General features: G+C 30.2%; 2 protein-coding genes and 1 long non-coding RNA gene across 5 annotated transcripts in view; all 3 read left to right on the plus strand.

The window, feature by feature from the left end:
• LOC122530879 overlaps nucleotides 1–2,484 on the plus strand; it is an 11,763-nt gene extending 9,279 nt beyond the window's left edge. Inside the window, exons 10-13 of the mRNA XM_043658248.1 lie at nucleotides 26–423; nucleotides 468–590; nucleotides 1,623–1,955; nucleotides 2,256–2,484. Coding sequence (XP_043514183.1) covers nucleotides 26–423; nucleotides 468–590; nucleotides 1,623–1,955; nucleotides 2,256–2,426 — 1,025 coding nt within the window. The 3' untranslated portion in view covers nucleotides 2,427–2,484. The remainder of the gene's footprint in view (nucleotides 1–25; nucleotides 424–467; nucleotides 591–1,622; nucleotides 1,956–2,255) is intronic.
• Nucleotides 2,485–4,623: 2,139 nt separating this feature from the next.
• On the plus strand, nucleotides 4,624–5,713 carry LOC122530875. 2 transcript variants are annotated; one of them, XR_006307124.1, is made up of 4 exons: nucleotides 4,624–4,779; nucleotides 4,900–5,016; nucleotides 5,101–5,547; nucleotides 5,649–5,713. XR_006307124.1 is itself a non-coding variant. In XM_043658242.1 (3 exons), the coding sequence occupies exons 1-3, from the start codon at nucleotides 4,633–4,635 to the stop codon at nucleotides 5,227–5,229; spliced, it is 393 nt and encodes a 130-aa protein (XP_043514177.1). In that variant the 5' UTR covers nucleotides 4,624–4,632; the 3' UTR covers nucleotides 5,230–5,564. The 2 variants fall into 2 exon arrangements, 1 of the variants encoding a protein (XP_043514177.1); XM_043658242.1 differs by lacking the exon at nucleotides 5,649–5,713 and having other exon boundaries at nucleotides 5,101–5,564.
• Nucleotides 5,714–6,519: 806 nt separating this feature from the next.
• Nucleotides 6,520–9,508, plus strand: LOC122530874. Of its 2 annotated transcripts, none has more exons than XR_006307122.1 (3): nucleotides 6,520–6,647; nucleotides 8,036–8,465; nucleotides 9,476–9,508. It is a non-coding gene; the product is annotated as an uncharacterized LOC122530874 (long non-coding RNA). The 2 variants fall into 2 exon arrangements; XR_006307123.1 differs by lacking the exon at nucleotides 6,520–6,647 and adding an exon at nucleotides 7,666–7,773.
• Nucleotides 9,509–15,561: the final 6,053 nt, after the last annotated feature.

Below are 15,561 nucleotides of genomic sequence, written 5' to 3' on the forward strand. Positions count from 1 at the left end.
AAATTCTACGATATACACGAAAAAGCAACCACCCAAATATCACCAATAGAAAACCAAATTAGGCTGAAAACGGCAAACACTGACCCAACTCTTCAAGTCCCACCCGACAACACACACTGCACGCTGACTTCATTACAGAAGATAATCAAAAACCTTCCAAACAACAAAGCACCAGGACCGGATGGTATCACTGCCGAAAAAATCAAAAACCTCCCAAAGAAACCACTAATTCAGCTTTACTATATATACAAAGCCTGTCTTCGTACAGCCTATTTTCCCACCTCATGGAAAATCGCAAAAATCATTCCGGTCCCAAAACCTGGTAAACAAAGAGACGACATAACAAGCTACAGACCCATCAGTCTCTTCGACCTTTTTGGAAAGATCTTAGAAAAAATAATCCAACAGCAAATACAAAGACACGTAAGGCAACTTAACTTGATTATCCCTCAACAATTTGGATTTAGGGCCAAGCATTCCGCCATACACCAACTACAACGAGTCACCGAACACATCATAATGGAAAAAAACAAAAAACGTACGACCCAACTAGTTCTACTGGACCTCAACAAAGCATTCGACTCAGTCTGGCATGATGCTCTAATCACAAAACTACAGGACATCAAACTACCAGAAAACATAACATACACAATCAGAAGCTACCTACAAGACAGAAAATTCTACGTAACAGTCAACGGAACTAAATCCGCGCACAAGCAAATTACTGCAGGGGTACCACTGAGATTTGCTGGAATTATGGTCGATAAAATTTTCCGAGCATCTACAGGCGCCTACAATATCATAAGAGCAATTTTTTTAACCTCTTGCGTTAGTAACTGGTTCACGAACCGTAACGAGTGACCAAACCGTATACAATAATTCGTCTTCTTTTTGAATTCATTGGTATATCACTAGATAGAAATTACTAAGAAGTAATAAATTTATTATTTGTTTTGCCTGGGTTACTTAACCTCTTGCACTGGAATGACGTGCCGCGCACGTCGAGAATTTTTTGTTCCAAAATTGTAATATTTTTTCAGTTTTAAGTATATTTAAGTAAAACAAAATAGGCAACACAAATAATAAATTTATTACTTCTCAATAATTTCCATCCAGTGATATCATACCGACGAGTATCAAAACGAAAGCGTCGAATTATTGTATACGGTTTGGTCACTCGTTATGGTCCGCAATCAGTTGCCTAGCGCAAGTGGTTAACGATACCTATAAGTAATGTCGTTTTCTGACACTGTAGAAAATTTTATTTTATTTAAAAGTTAATACAGCTTTAATCTGTAATATAATTTAACAATAAACACGCTAACTGTCAATGTACTTAACCAGAATATAGGTTATATTAGGCACAACATAGGTTATGTTATAACATATTATATATTATATATTATAGCACACCATGATAATAATGATTATAATGAGTAAAATTATATGTTTAAGTAAAACAAAATAGGCAAAACAAATAATAAATTTATTACTTCTTAATAATTTCTATTTAGTGATATCATATCTACGAGTTCAGAAAGAAAGCGACGAATTATTTTATACGGTTTGGTCACTCGTTATGGTCCGCAATCAGTAGTCAGAGGGTTAAAATCGTGTAACACACCACTCATTACAACAACGTGCATCTGAGGTTTTTTACTTCCTTTCAGCTTTTCCCGGTGTTCCTCTGTCTGATCGTCGGATTCGCGCTCAGTTTCGCCGTTTTATTCCACGGGAACGACCAATTTAGCAATTTTTGGAACTCCGTCGTGAAGACCGTGGTAATGATGATGGGTGAGTATGATTACGGCGATCTGTTCTCGGAGAACAATGGGAGTTCCTTCCTGCCAGTTACGAGCAGGATCGTGTTCCTTATTTTCGTGCTCGCTAGCATGGTCCTGGTAAACTTGATGATCGGCATCGCGGTCAACGACATTCAGAGCCTTAAGAAAAAGGTACGGTAATTCACCTCTCGAATAGTAATAGTAATAGAAAATCATTGCAAAACCTTAACGATCAATAATTACATTTGAAAACCACACGGGACAAATGTTAGTACACTTTTGTTGATTTTTTTTTTCGTTTCTACGTCGGACTAGTTCTCAACTTCTTAAAATCTTGACAAAAATGAAAGATCCAATCAAATTTTCCCAATAGAGGCGGAGAAAGCTTCATCATAGAATTTTTTCTTGTTCAGTCTAATTTTACTGCGTGTGTATGTACATATATATGTTGGGATGATTGGTTGAATTCAGGGACACATCCTCCAATTGGAAAAGCAGGCAGAGTTCGTGAATCATTTAGAAAGGCTGGCATCATACCGAATCTTTGATTTGGCTTGTTGGCAATGGTTTCTCGCCAAGCTGCGAAAATCAAGGCAATGCTTTCCAACAAAAATTGACTCTCGTAGGTTTGGGTTCCTCTGAGGGTGCCACAAAAACTGCAAAAGGCGTTGCTTCAGCTCGTTTTAGAAAACTTAAACAAGAGGTGAGGAATTTGCTGTCTCGACGAATGGGCAAAATTTTGGTCGATTGCAACCATTTTATGCTCTAATTAATAATTTCGTCCGACAACAGTCCGATTTAAAGAAAACGTTTCCTTTGCAGCAAGAATAAAAAGTCACGATGAAGATGATAAATTGATGAAATTCGAAGATCTATTAATGCAATTTAAGATGTGTAGTTACTCAATTACCATGAAGAATAAGAACAAGCACAACTTGTAACATTATACATTAAAATATGTATATTAAATATATTAAATTTATAAAGTACATTTATATATTAAATTTATAAAGCACATTTATATATTAAATTTATAAAGCACATTTATATATTAAATTTATAAAGCACATTTATATATTAAATTCATAAAGCACATTTATATATTAAATTTTTAAAGCACATTTATATATTAAATTTATAAAGTACATTTATTTATTGTATACCCCGAACAAATGTAATTTGATCATTTGTGTTACAAGTATAAATAATACAAGTGTGAATGATCATGTTATTTGATTGAAAGGAACATTACGCAGAAAAAGTTTATTCGGACTTAATCCAAATGGAAGAATTTTGCTGAAATTTTCGAAACTAAAAACAAAGAAAGCTGTCAATACCAGAAATGAAAATTTTTTATTCTCTAATTATTAAACATTATAATAACTGAATTACAATATTATAATAATATATTATTAAACATTATAATAATTGAATTATAATATTACCTGAACGTTTGCTCTGTTGAAAAATAACGAAAAAGAATTTCAATGTGTTTACATCTGAATTACAAAAGTAGAATAAGATTCTACATGGTCAGACAGTTGAAGTAGAGTGAAATACTACGTAGTCAGACACTCCAAGTAGAATGAGTCCCTATGTGGCAGACATAAATACATGTTGAAGACTGCGGTTTTTAAAAAAAGATAAGTTTATTATACCAATGACTATTCTTTGAAAAAGTATATTGAATTATGTTACTAATTTCACGTGTTTGTCAACTATAATTGTTGACTATAATGTAATTGCGAATAAAGAAAAACGAGAATAGTACCAAGCGAACGTGATATATTATCAAAGTATAACGATATTGTTATTTTATGAAAATCAGCCTGTCATGTCATTGTTAATGCTACTTGAGAATATTTTTTACAATTAAGTATCGTGTCTTTTACACATATGTCATAGATATAATATAGTTCACTGATTCTTTTATTCAAAGTAAGAATATTAGAAGATAAGAATACAAGAAATTTAAAGATCCACAATATAAAATATCAAAGGGGACAATAAAATTAATTAGCAGGTGTATTCAACTTTCAAACATATAAACAATGCAAATATACAACAGAAACTTTAAACAGCTAAATACATACCGTTATATTTTTTCTTTATTCTAGCAATAATACTGATCGTACAACATTTCAACGATGTTCTTAATTCAGTATCCACGATAACATTATTCCGGATTGGTTTGGAAATAATCCCCGTCATTACAATCTAAAATAGGTTAAAAATATTGTCATAGTAAAAAGCAGTACGTTAAAAAAAAAAAAAAAAAAAATAGCACTTGCTGTAAAAACTTTTCATAAAATGTAACACTTCACAAGATTTATAAAAGACTTTACGATGTCTATTGTGTCTAGGCACAATTATTGCCAAGCTCGAGGAGAACGTATTTGCTTATACTTTACAAAACGCGACAGAGCGATAGCTGCAAGAGAAATTCCGACTTCACTTCTCGAACGACAGTAAAGAACTGACTCTTCTTTTCGTAACCTGTAATTTTCATGCTGCACGTACGTTGCGGTAAAGCTTGGAGAGATGCGAAAGAAAACACCTGGGTTTGATTGACACTTTCCGCTAACGCCAACGGAGACAATTTTTTCTTAAAACTCGGCGTAATTATCCAGAATTGCAGGGAAACAGGAAGAAAAAGAATAAAGGTAACGTTTCTTCTTGGAAACGTATTTATTATTCACGCGCACCGGCGGATAGTCATTTCCACCCTCGTGCATAATTTACAAGTTGTGTCACGCGACGGTGTCAATATTTTTGTCCCCCTCTTTAATTTTCTGCGAAGCGTGTAAAGCCACGGCCGCGGCCAAACGCTTGCCGACCGTCGAAGAGAATGCACTTCGTTGGCTACAAGTATCACAGAGTCCTGAAGTTCTGCTTCTTCGTGATGGGACTGACATCGTACAAACCAACGCACTTAAGAGTAGTGCATACTACGATCGTATATTTGACACTTCTTCTCGGTTCAACATTTTTCGTGGTAAGAATATATCCCACTCGTACGAAATATGATTTATTCAACCGATTTTCTAGTCATGTCAATGCACTACTTGTGAAAAAGTTAATCTTTCATTTACATTTATGCTATCAATCGTTGCAGCTCTCCCTCGACAGCAAGACTTGCACCTTTCAGTTGTCTTCATTGCGAATAAACGTTGCAATTTTAATAGCACATGTAAATATAACATATGGTTTGTTACTTGTAAAATCTATAAACGTAAGTAACAAGAGTTCAATTAATTTGAACTAGTCGTTGTAATATCGTATCATCAAGTAACAATTTTGTCCTGGATTTTTCAAGATGGAGGAATGGTTAAGGGATATGAAACGTGATTGGAATTGTATACAAGACAAAGAAGAATTTAAAATACTTAAAACACATGTAGCGATGGAAAATCGTTATATAAATATTTATTTAAGTAAGAAGTAAATTAATCGTCGTATAAGACGGCAAGGAAACGTATAACGATAATACTTTACGATGCATTGCAGTTATAATTTGTTCCAGTTGTTTCGTTATTGTTGTAATGCTGTCTTTTCCATATCGCATTCTCGGGATTTCAATATCTAACCAAACTCTGTGCTATTTACCGATTACACTAACGCTTCTGAAAAAATCTCGAAATTATTATTTGAGTGTCATTTTGACGCACATTATAAATATTTTGATTGCAACAGTTTTTTACTGTCGTGACATTTCCTTTTTACTGACTATTTTGCATACACGTGGACTGTACAAAATTGCTACGTGAGTATATATTTTGATTCTATCTTCTTCTGTTCTGCAAACAGTGATTGGAATATATTACGAATATTGGAAGATATTACGAAATTTTTTACACTTATTAGTTACCAAATGGAAAATGCCATGAATGGAAATTCGATAGAAATGAAGAAGGATACCGTAATACGTAACAAAATAATAAATTCAATGGAAATTTATAATTTAATAATAAAGTTAGTATGTTCTCAGTTCAGTGTTAATATGTCAATATTTATGGAAAGTTTGTTTATGCGAATATTTGCTGTTTTTGAACTTAAATACTTTAAATGTTTTCCTAAGCTCTAATCTACACTAATGTGAAATTAACTCATTACATTACGTAGACGTGCTTATGTTATATTAATTCATTCTTTTTTCGAAGGTGGATTACATGTCTGAGACACAATTTTTCATTTTCCTGTCTATTATCCTTTGTAACAGTGTCAATATATTACGCAGTGATCATATTTAATGTAAGTAACATCGCAGTCACGTACTGAAAATAACGCATACATAATGTGACAGAAATCTGACGATTTGTCAATTGTCTCAACTAACAGTACAAAGATTAATCTGGACAAAATGTAAGATTCGAGATTTAAAGTAATGATTAATTCTAAGATTCGTAACGATTGAAATTGCAAGGCTTCTTGATGAAATGTAAATAATAAAATAATAACAAATTCTTTGAACCTTGGAGTCTGAAAAATAATGGAATCTATATCAGAGAAACCTTTCTACGTAAAATACAATGATATTTTTGTAATACATCTATATTGACATACTTACTTAAAAAGATAAAAACTTAAAACTTAAATTAAAGATAAAAAGTTAGAACTCAAAAAAATAAAAACTTAAAGCTATTTCATTTTAGAAATCGTCAGATTCGCATTCTCAATCCTGTATTTTATTACGTTTGTGGTCTACTCATACTCTGTCTAGATTTCTAGGGCGATATCTCATGGACATAGTTTTGTCATGATTATGAACCTTGTTATCATTATGTGTATTACAATTTTGGTTATTAATATATACCATACAATACAATGCGTATACGACGAAAGTCAGAAATTCTTTTATATTCCGTAAGTACACCAAATAATTTTTAATTATTGGTATTTGATAATTTTTTTAACCGTTAACTGATCGCTAATTGTTTTTTTATTACTTTCTAATTACATTCTATATGAGATTCATTCTATATGTGGTTGTCTATTCGTTGTTTTAAGCCATATATACATATATGTCTTGAAAAGTATATTTATCATTATATTAATTCTATAAGTATACTATTATACGTTACATATACATATAATTTAAATATTATATAATTTTACTATTATTATACATCATTTGCATATTATAAATAATAGCTTCATAATAGGTGTCTAAGAAACAGGTGAATTTTTTAAATTATTTGGTATCATATTCAACTGTCATTAAGTTAATAATTAAATCATATTAGAGTGACCAAAGTATTCAAAACTCTTCCTTTTCGAGAAATAAACATTTTTCATTTTTATCGAACATTAACTACAACAGAATAACTGTTAGATGCTGAGTTTCAAACATAATTTGGACTTTTATTTGTAAGAGTAATTTAAAAGTTTGATTTACGATAATAACATTATTGACGAAATATTTAAAAATCGGATTACTGCCGTATGTGAAAAAATTTGGAATATACTAATGTATATTAAATATGTATTGAATTGATATATATTGAATTTGAAATATCAACATCTTGTAATTTTTCAACATCTCTTTTCAGAGAAGTACGTATTAAATTTGTTAGAAAAGAAATGAATTTCAATTTCGATTCGTCTGAATAAATATTGAATATTCTTACAGTATTTCATCATAATCAAAGAGTGAATCTCGGAACGGAAGTGTTTTCAGATTTATAGTTCCATTTATGTGCCTTAGTGGCTGTCCAGTATCAAAATTTGGTCAGTAAAGATGTAAAGTGTGTTAGAGTACCAGTGGAATTTCGAATGAATGAACAACATCACAAACATAGTTTCATTTGAAAGAATTAGTGGTGTGAGAGAACCCGAAAATATTATTCGCGTAATCGGGTATCATTTTCAGATCGGAAATTCCGATCATCGAATTTTTGGATACATTTTTGGGTTTTCATACACCTATAAAAAAACCAAATTGATGGCACATCCTATCTAGACCATCATAACGTGTTTTCCTTGAAACACAGTAAGTTCCATCTGCAAAATTTTTTTATAGTAACGAATTACTTTCAAAGACAATTAGAACAACTCACAAGCTTACGCAAAACAAGTAAATTCTTAAGCAAAGAAGCATCGTTTACAAACAGAAAATTCTCTGTAGAATGTAAAATTATATAGAATAGAATATATAATATCACGTTTTAAAATATATATTGTCATTTTAATAGAATATAAAATATCACGTTTTATTCCAATTCTGTTAACTAATCTCAATATGGCTTCCTCAGATATACCGTGGAATGGTATAATTTATCGTTATCGATACAGAAATTGCTACTTTCGATTATACAAGGAAACAATCACTCAGCAGTATTAAATTTCTATGGTATATGGATACCTACGTTCAAAAATTTGAGCGCGGTAAGAAATATTTCCGCGAGAATCCAAAATACATAAAATGAGAAAGAAATACTTTTCCAGCAATTCAAATTATCTTGGTCCTACCTTATGCTATTGTATTCCACTCAAAACTAGTGACAACGATCGTAGCACATTAGCGGATCATACGAGAACATGATATACCAGTTGACATACGTTATTATTGCCACTATAAGATGATAATTTATACTAACATTGCACGCATTTGGAATATGATATAATGCACCGGAATAAAAGTATACTTGGAGTTCATTCATTACGTGAAAAGCATGACTAAAGGTATCATCTTTAAATTAAGTACGTCTCGTTATGCACTGTCAGTCACAATCACTGAAAACCATTAGGTTAGAGAATTACGTATTTATTACATACTTGTATTTATCCATTTACTCATTGCAAAGTTCTTGTAATAAGAGACCTTGCCTTAATATTTCCTTTTTCGTTTTCTTTGGAAGTTAAATTCATAATTATAATAATCTCCTCAACGTCTATTCTGTTCAGCAATATTATGATACTGACATAACTTTAGAGTCAAGTTCACGACGTGGGTAACGATTGCTCAACAATGCGTAATGGGCCTTATAACCTAAAATATTGCCTCGCAGTAAAGACTATACAGGCGAAATATTGTTTGCTCTTGTTTTTGTTTGCAGGAATTCTAAATTTTCTAGTGATTTGTTTATAGAATTCCAAGGCATTTTATAATTGTTGACAATTACTGATCTAAACACTGCGTCAGTCGAGTTGAAATTGAGTCTAAAGACCATAAATAATTTATTTATCTATTTTTAGTTGAATGGTCGCTTTAACTGTAAACAGAAATGTTTTAAGAAATGTTTTATATTATAAAAAATGATATTAATTAACTACACCTCAATTAATTGTATGTACGTTACTTGAACTATTTCTTATAGATATAATTTTAAATTTAAACACATAAATTTAAATATTTGAACACTTTAAAAACATATCAGTAGATATGGTTATCTATTTCTTTGATTTTGTACAAAACTTCTTTATTTTAAAGATACTCTATCTTTGTATATTTCGAATAAATTTTAGGCATTTGAATTACATGAATGTGCTATTTTTTTATCTCCGAGTACAGAAATTAAAAATTAGTTTAATTAATTAGCCATAAGTTTATCGTGTTTCCTGTGAATTTCAAATATTGATCAAGTAACAAATTTCGATTCCAGAATAATTTTACCACCTATATGCATGCATACTAATTTATATTTTGTATTTAATTTTACATTATGAAAATATAATTATTCTGATTGTTTCAGATAAGTGATGGTTTCTTTAGGTGTCAGAAAGGATAAATTGTATTTTGAACAAAACTTAAATCCAACAATTAGAATCAAACACAATTGCAAGTGTTTATGTTTGCAATGAGGAACTTGTAATCACTAATGTATATTGGAAAGTTTAATATAAAAATCTCAACGACTGATAGACTAATATTCAAAATATTCTAGCTCATGATTACGAAATTCGCAGCTAATATGTCAATTTTGTATTAGCTCTTATAATGATATCATTTGGAACAATGCACTTTAATCAATAAATGCATTTATTTCCAGAACTATTTGTTATTTGAAAACATGTTTTTTACCAACTTTGTTTCGTTTTTTAGAGGAGAAATAATCTAATGCAATTAGTTTGTACGTAGCATGATGGACATATGAGTTAACTTTATTTTCTTAAATGAAATTACATAATTTTTCACAGATTCATGCATCCTGATTTTTTTTATAAAAAGAAGAATAATTTAAATTTAAAACTATTCGTTTAGGAGATATTTTAACTTAGTTATGTAAAATCAATGTAGGAACGAGGAAAGGCAGTATTCTTGTATTCATACTGTTTTCGCCTTTCGAGCGATAGATTTTAATTAAAAATGAAGTTAAAATATCTCATTAAATTAATAATTTTTCAATGTGAGTCTATATCTTTTCATATCGAGCTGCATCCATTGATTCGATGGATCAAGAAGTATATCATTGTTTTTTTATAGTGGAAATAACGACGAAACCTCTTATAAAAATCACTTGTTAAAAAGAAAAAAACTATATACATCACAGAATGTTGTCCTTCAAACTTTATAACTTTCGTCCAAAAAATTTTTTTTCGTACAACACAAACCTTGGAAGTTATTCGAGGTGAGCACGTTTGGTACATTACTTATATAGTATATAGTATATAGTATATAGTATATAGTATATAGTATATAGTAGTATATTACTTATATAGTTTATAGTATATAGTAGTATATTACTTATATAGTATATAGTATATAGTAGTATATTACTTATATAGTATATAGTATATAGTAGTATATTACTTATATAGTATATAGTATATAGTAGTATATTACTTATATAGTATATAGTATATAGTAGTATATTACTTATATAGTATATAGTATATAGTAGTATATTACTTATATAGTATATAGTATATAGTAGTATATTACTTATATAGTATATAGTATATTACATTCCTTTTTTACTTAGAAAAGGAATTGGTCGATCGTCAAATATAGTGTATAAATCGATCGGTCCGATCTGATGACTCGTCTCTAAAATAGAGAAAGTGGCTTGCCACAAATACGACTATATTAAATTATAAACGATAATATATTGTTCCCACAGACATTTAAAAAAGACAAATTATAAATAAAAATTTAAGAAAGTTAAGAGTAAAATATGTCTTATATTAAGAGGATATACTTAGATAAATATTCGCAAAATGTTGGAATTAAAGGTTAACTAACATTCAATTCGAACGAAATGTCGATTAATAAATATTTAGTAAAAGTCCCATTTCTTACAGATAAACAAATTCATGAATTCTTGAACAAATTAATAAATTGATAAAACTAACATATGGTTTTTCCAAAAGGAATTCTATCCTTCACACATTTAAGACGGATGACGAACTACAGTTCTCATGTTTAAAAGCGCAGTGAAAGAACTGACAAATACAATGAATAAATAATGATATATTAATATTAAAAACATAATAATCTGTTCTAAAATTTATAATACGTCAATCTCAAATATATGAAGAAAGTCAAATTTATTTCTTCATGTATCGAGATTGAAGTCCGTTTCAAATGTGTTACGCAGAATCTTTCGCATGTTTGTACAAAAAAAGTTGAAAGTAAAATCACATAGTGGAATTATAAGTTGCAAGTCTCACCATGTAAGTGTCAAAATGTTGCTAAAAATTTCTAAATCCTCATTTGCTTTTGCATGTCTATATCACTTAGGCGCCTGTGTCATATATGTATGTCTCCATTTATGCGTTCTTCATTACTTTCAGGATGACTGTCCCACCATTGTCGGTTCAAACTGGCTCAGTCGGTGTCATAATAATCGCTTAAGTCTCAAATTGTCCGATTCCCATTTATGGTTTATGTCAAGACTATATCGACAAACTATCCTCGAGACTATGCGGCTGATTGTGAGTATCTTGACACAAACTAAATTTGTCTAATCAATTAAGGCTAGTGTGTGCTTCCTTATACTCCAACACATTATGAATCACAAATATGCATGAAAATATTTTTGTATATTCTTTCGAACGATCCCTTTGCCAATCAAGATGAAATTTGGAGGTTGTTAGGAAAGGTGTAAAAAGACTCTAAATATAACATTGTAACTTCGGAAACCGTTCATAAAGAAAGATAATTTTACAAAATCTGAAATATGAAAGACAATAAGGGAAAGAAAACAACATAAAAGTCAGATGGCAATAACGTTGCTATAATTAGATCAAACCACTACATAAGTAATATGTATAAGTTTACGATGCAGTTTTGTTTAACTTTAGATGTTTCAGATATTCTAAATATTTCTAAATATTTAAATTACAGTTCTAATGTTTCTAATATGACTAACGGGAGTCATTCGAAACTATAGCCCACATAGTACGCTATAGAATAAATATTAGTTTATTTGAAAGCATTTGAACAAAAATTAAAAAAAAAAAAAGAACAATACACAGAGTTCCCAGACACCCATTTAAATATTATCCGTGCCCAGTGTTGCTTAACTTCGGTGATCGGACGAGAACCAGTGCTTTGCTTATAAATTAGTTTACTAAGTATTGTCTAAGTTTACAGTGAGGTACAATTATCTTCAATAAACGCGAGATTACAATTTATTTGATTTGCTCCTTAATGGCCTAGTTACTAGACATCCTTAAGGCTTACAATTAGTATCACAACAACAGTTTGCACTGTTATGTTTTCTCTTTTGCATATATTGCCTAGTTACTAACATCCTTAAAGCTTATAATTAATATCATAATATAATAATAATATAATAGTAACTAGGTAATATAATAATATAATAATATAATTATTATATTGCCTAGTTACTAAATATCCTTAAAGCTTATAATTAGTATCATAACAATTAATGGCCTAATTACTAAAAGCTTATAATTAGTATCATAACAAGTTTGCACTGTTACATTTTCTTTTTTGCGTATGTTGATCTCGTTTTAATTCTACTATTTGCACTATTATTTTATTATATTATCTTACTTGTATTCCAGAAAAGAGTAATATTACTTGAGCATTGACAAAAATAGGAGAAACCTGGCTTTATTATAACTTTTCGTCTAGATTTAACATTGGTTTCTGTTACTCAAAGCAATTTATATACTAAAATGTGAAATCTCTAGTTATTGACTTGTGCTCTTCATTGTGGATAGATAATTATCTACAACGTGTCTTTTGCGAGAATAGGTGAACAACTTGTTGCGTGAAACTGAAACTACTCGTATGTAAAGTACAGCAATAGGAACAGTAGCGTGTAAAACAGACAGGCATGAGTAGATGATTGATATTAAATTTCCATAACAAACGATCGTTATTTTCTCAATGAGTTCTAAAGACACATTACTATAAACGAGAAAAGGTGTATCACGAATGTATACAATTTGTTTTCCCGCCCAAGGTGAAATGATCACAATTTCACCGTGTAGAAACTAGTAATTTCTGCACTTTTCTTCCTTTCAGTCTGAAAGCGTAGTATATATGAATAAACAACCATGTGGATCTTATAGACAGATTAAAGTCATATACAATAGAAGTCAAATAGGATAAAGCTGTGATGAGAGCTGTTGCATGTCATAACAATGCTGTTTTAGGTATCCATATTGCAAGCAGACTATAGACTTTCATTTATAGAATTTTAAAGTGTAAAATTGCACAGAATGTACATAATATGAAAAAGTATTATAAAATATGCAAAGTGCAGTGCTATTATTAAATTTATTGAATAAGACAATTTTCTACCATAATTCTATTTTCTTTGAATATATTTTAAAAGCGTGTATTTGAATAAAAATCTGCAATTCATATACCCATTTTCGTGGAATGCTAAATAAAATTTTATTTTTAGAGAAAATAACAAGTCATTGATACAATTTGTTTCTCCAATTTGTTAGAAAACGATTGTTCTTGTCGTTGTTAAATTGAACAAATATTAACAATGATCCAGAAGTGTTCGTTCATTTTGTAGAAAAAGCACTCACAAGTTCTAAAACGACATTGTTATTAATATAATATCTAAATAAAAGAAATGTTTAAATGATTCACGAACACAGCCATATTCGATGAAGATGGTGTACTAAAAATTACAGTAATGTTGTTACTCAGATATAAAATTCGAAAAAGGTCATAAATTTACTTATGCATCTCAAAAACAGTCTTAAAAAAGTCTGAACATTTCCTTCTTGTTCCTGTAACAATATTGTTTCTGCACAAAATTTCAGTGATGTTTCCAGTTCTATATCCAAATTAGTATTCTGATCTTGATCTGAAAATGATCTCCTTTATTGCAACCTGATCTTGACTGAAAATAAACTTCTTCATTTCAATCTGGAAAATGATAAAGATATTTTGTCATATTCAAAAGTTATGAGAAAATTAACACCCACTGTAGAAAATGTTTGTAAAAATGTTTTAGAACAGGCAGTGTTCTCTATTTGCCTGTTTGTCTAGCACACTCTTTCACAAAACTGAAAGGTACATTTCATGGATGTATCACTAATGATGCAATAATAATTTTTAAAGGCAGTATACAACCTGACTTGCCAAATAAGAGTAAAGAGCTAGTTCTTTCTCCGCCATAATTATCAAGTTACCATAAAACTTAGAAATAAGCGAGGACATCTGAGTTTGATTAATATTTTCCTCCATGCTATGGAGACAACTTTTTCTTAAAAGAAAATCGACAAAGCAAGTGTGAAAAGTGCAGGAAAACACGTTTCAATTGTCGAAGAAAATGAACTTAATTGACCACAGACATTATAGACTATTGATTTTAATTTTATTACTTTTTATTTACAGCACTACTTTCTATTCGCTTTATAAATTTAAATTATATGCATAATCTGTGTGTATTCAATATTATTCGATTTTGCTCATAATTTCAAAATTAAAAGTTTCATCTACACATAATTGTTCAAAATTAAATTAGTTCAAAAATACAGTAAATAGACTATGAAACAAACAATTTGTCAAATTTGTTTAATAAAATTGTTTATCAAATTAATGAAACAGCGATTAAACAAACGTGAAATATATCACTGAATATTTGTTATAAATAGTTATGACAAATTTCATTGCAACATCTTTTAAGAGTCAAGAGTTATTCGAAAATGTCACGAAAATTCTCCATCGAAAAGTAGTCTTAGCGAAATCCAAATGGACTTTGTTCAACTGATTTTAAGAGTCAAAGAAGCATTCCTGCATCAGTGACGCTTCTGATGCTGACATAAGCTACATACATTTCAACATGTGTGTGGGCCTTAACGTCCGCCACGCGAACTATCGCAACTGACTGTTGTGCCGTGCGCATTTATTATTGTCGTTCCGACCGCTGACTCGCAAGCCTGTTATGTTAGTATCTTTCAAAAACGAAATTTCTTTATGTTAAATTTTTAACAATTTTATTATGCATTGCAAATAAATTCTACAAATTTTATAACATACGTTGTATATAATGCATTCTACAGGATATCCATAAAGTCTCTTTACAATTTCAAAAATTTATTACAAAGGCAAATAAAAAGATAAGTGGAAATTATTACAAAATGAGACGTATATATTTAAGTTGTTTTTTGTCTCATTTAATACACCTCTATATGGGGTATTATAGCATTAGTTGCACGAAGCACATCAGTCGGAACCACGAGAAGAAGGTCACCAATTATCTGTGAAATGTCGGTAAAATTTGTCGAGGTTGAATTCTAAACGCGACATTCTATAGTTAGTGAGATCACTATCACTTTTGACGACTACTATAAGTTAACTGTGAAATTTAGTTTTAAAAATCTCTCATGCGATGCGTGA

This window comes from Frieseomelitta varia, unplaced genomic scaffold (assembly GCF_011392965.1).
Source record: "Frieseomelitta varia isolate USP_RPSP 00005682 unplaced genomic scaffold, Fvar_1.2 scaffold_359, whole genome shotgun sequence".
NCBI lineage: Eukaryota > Metazoa > Arthropoda > Insecta > Hymenoptera > Apidae > Frieseomelitta > Frieseomelitta varia.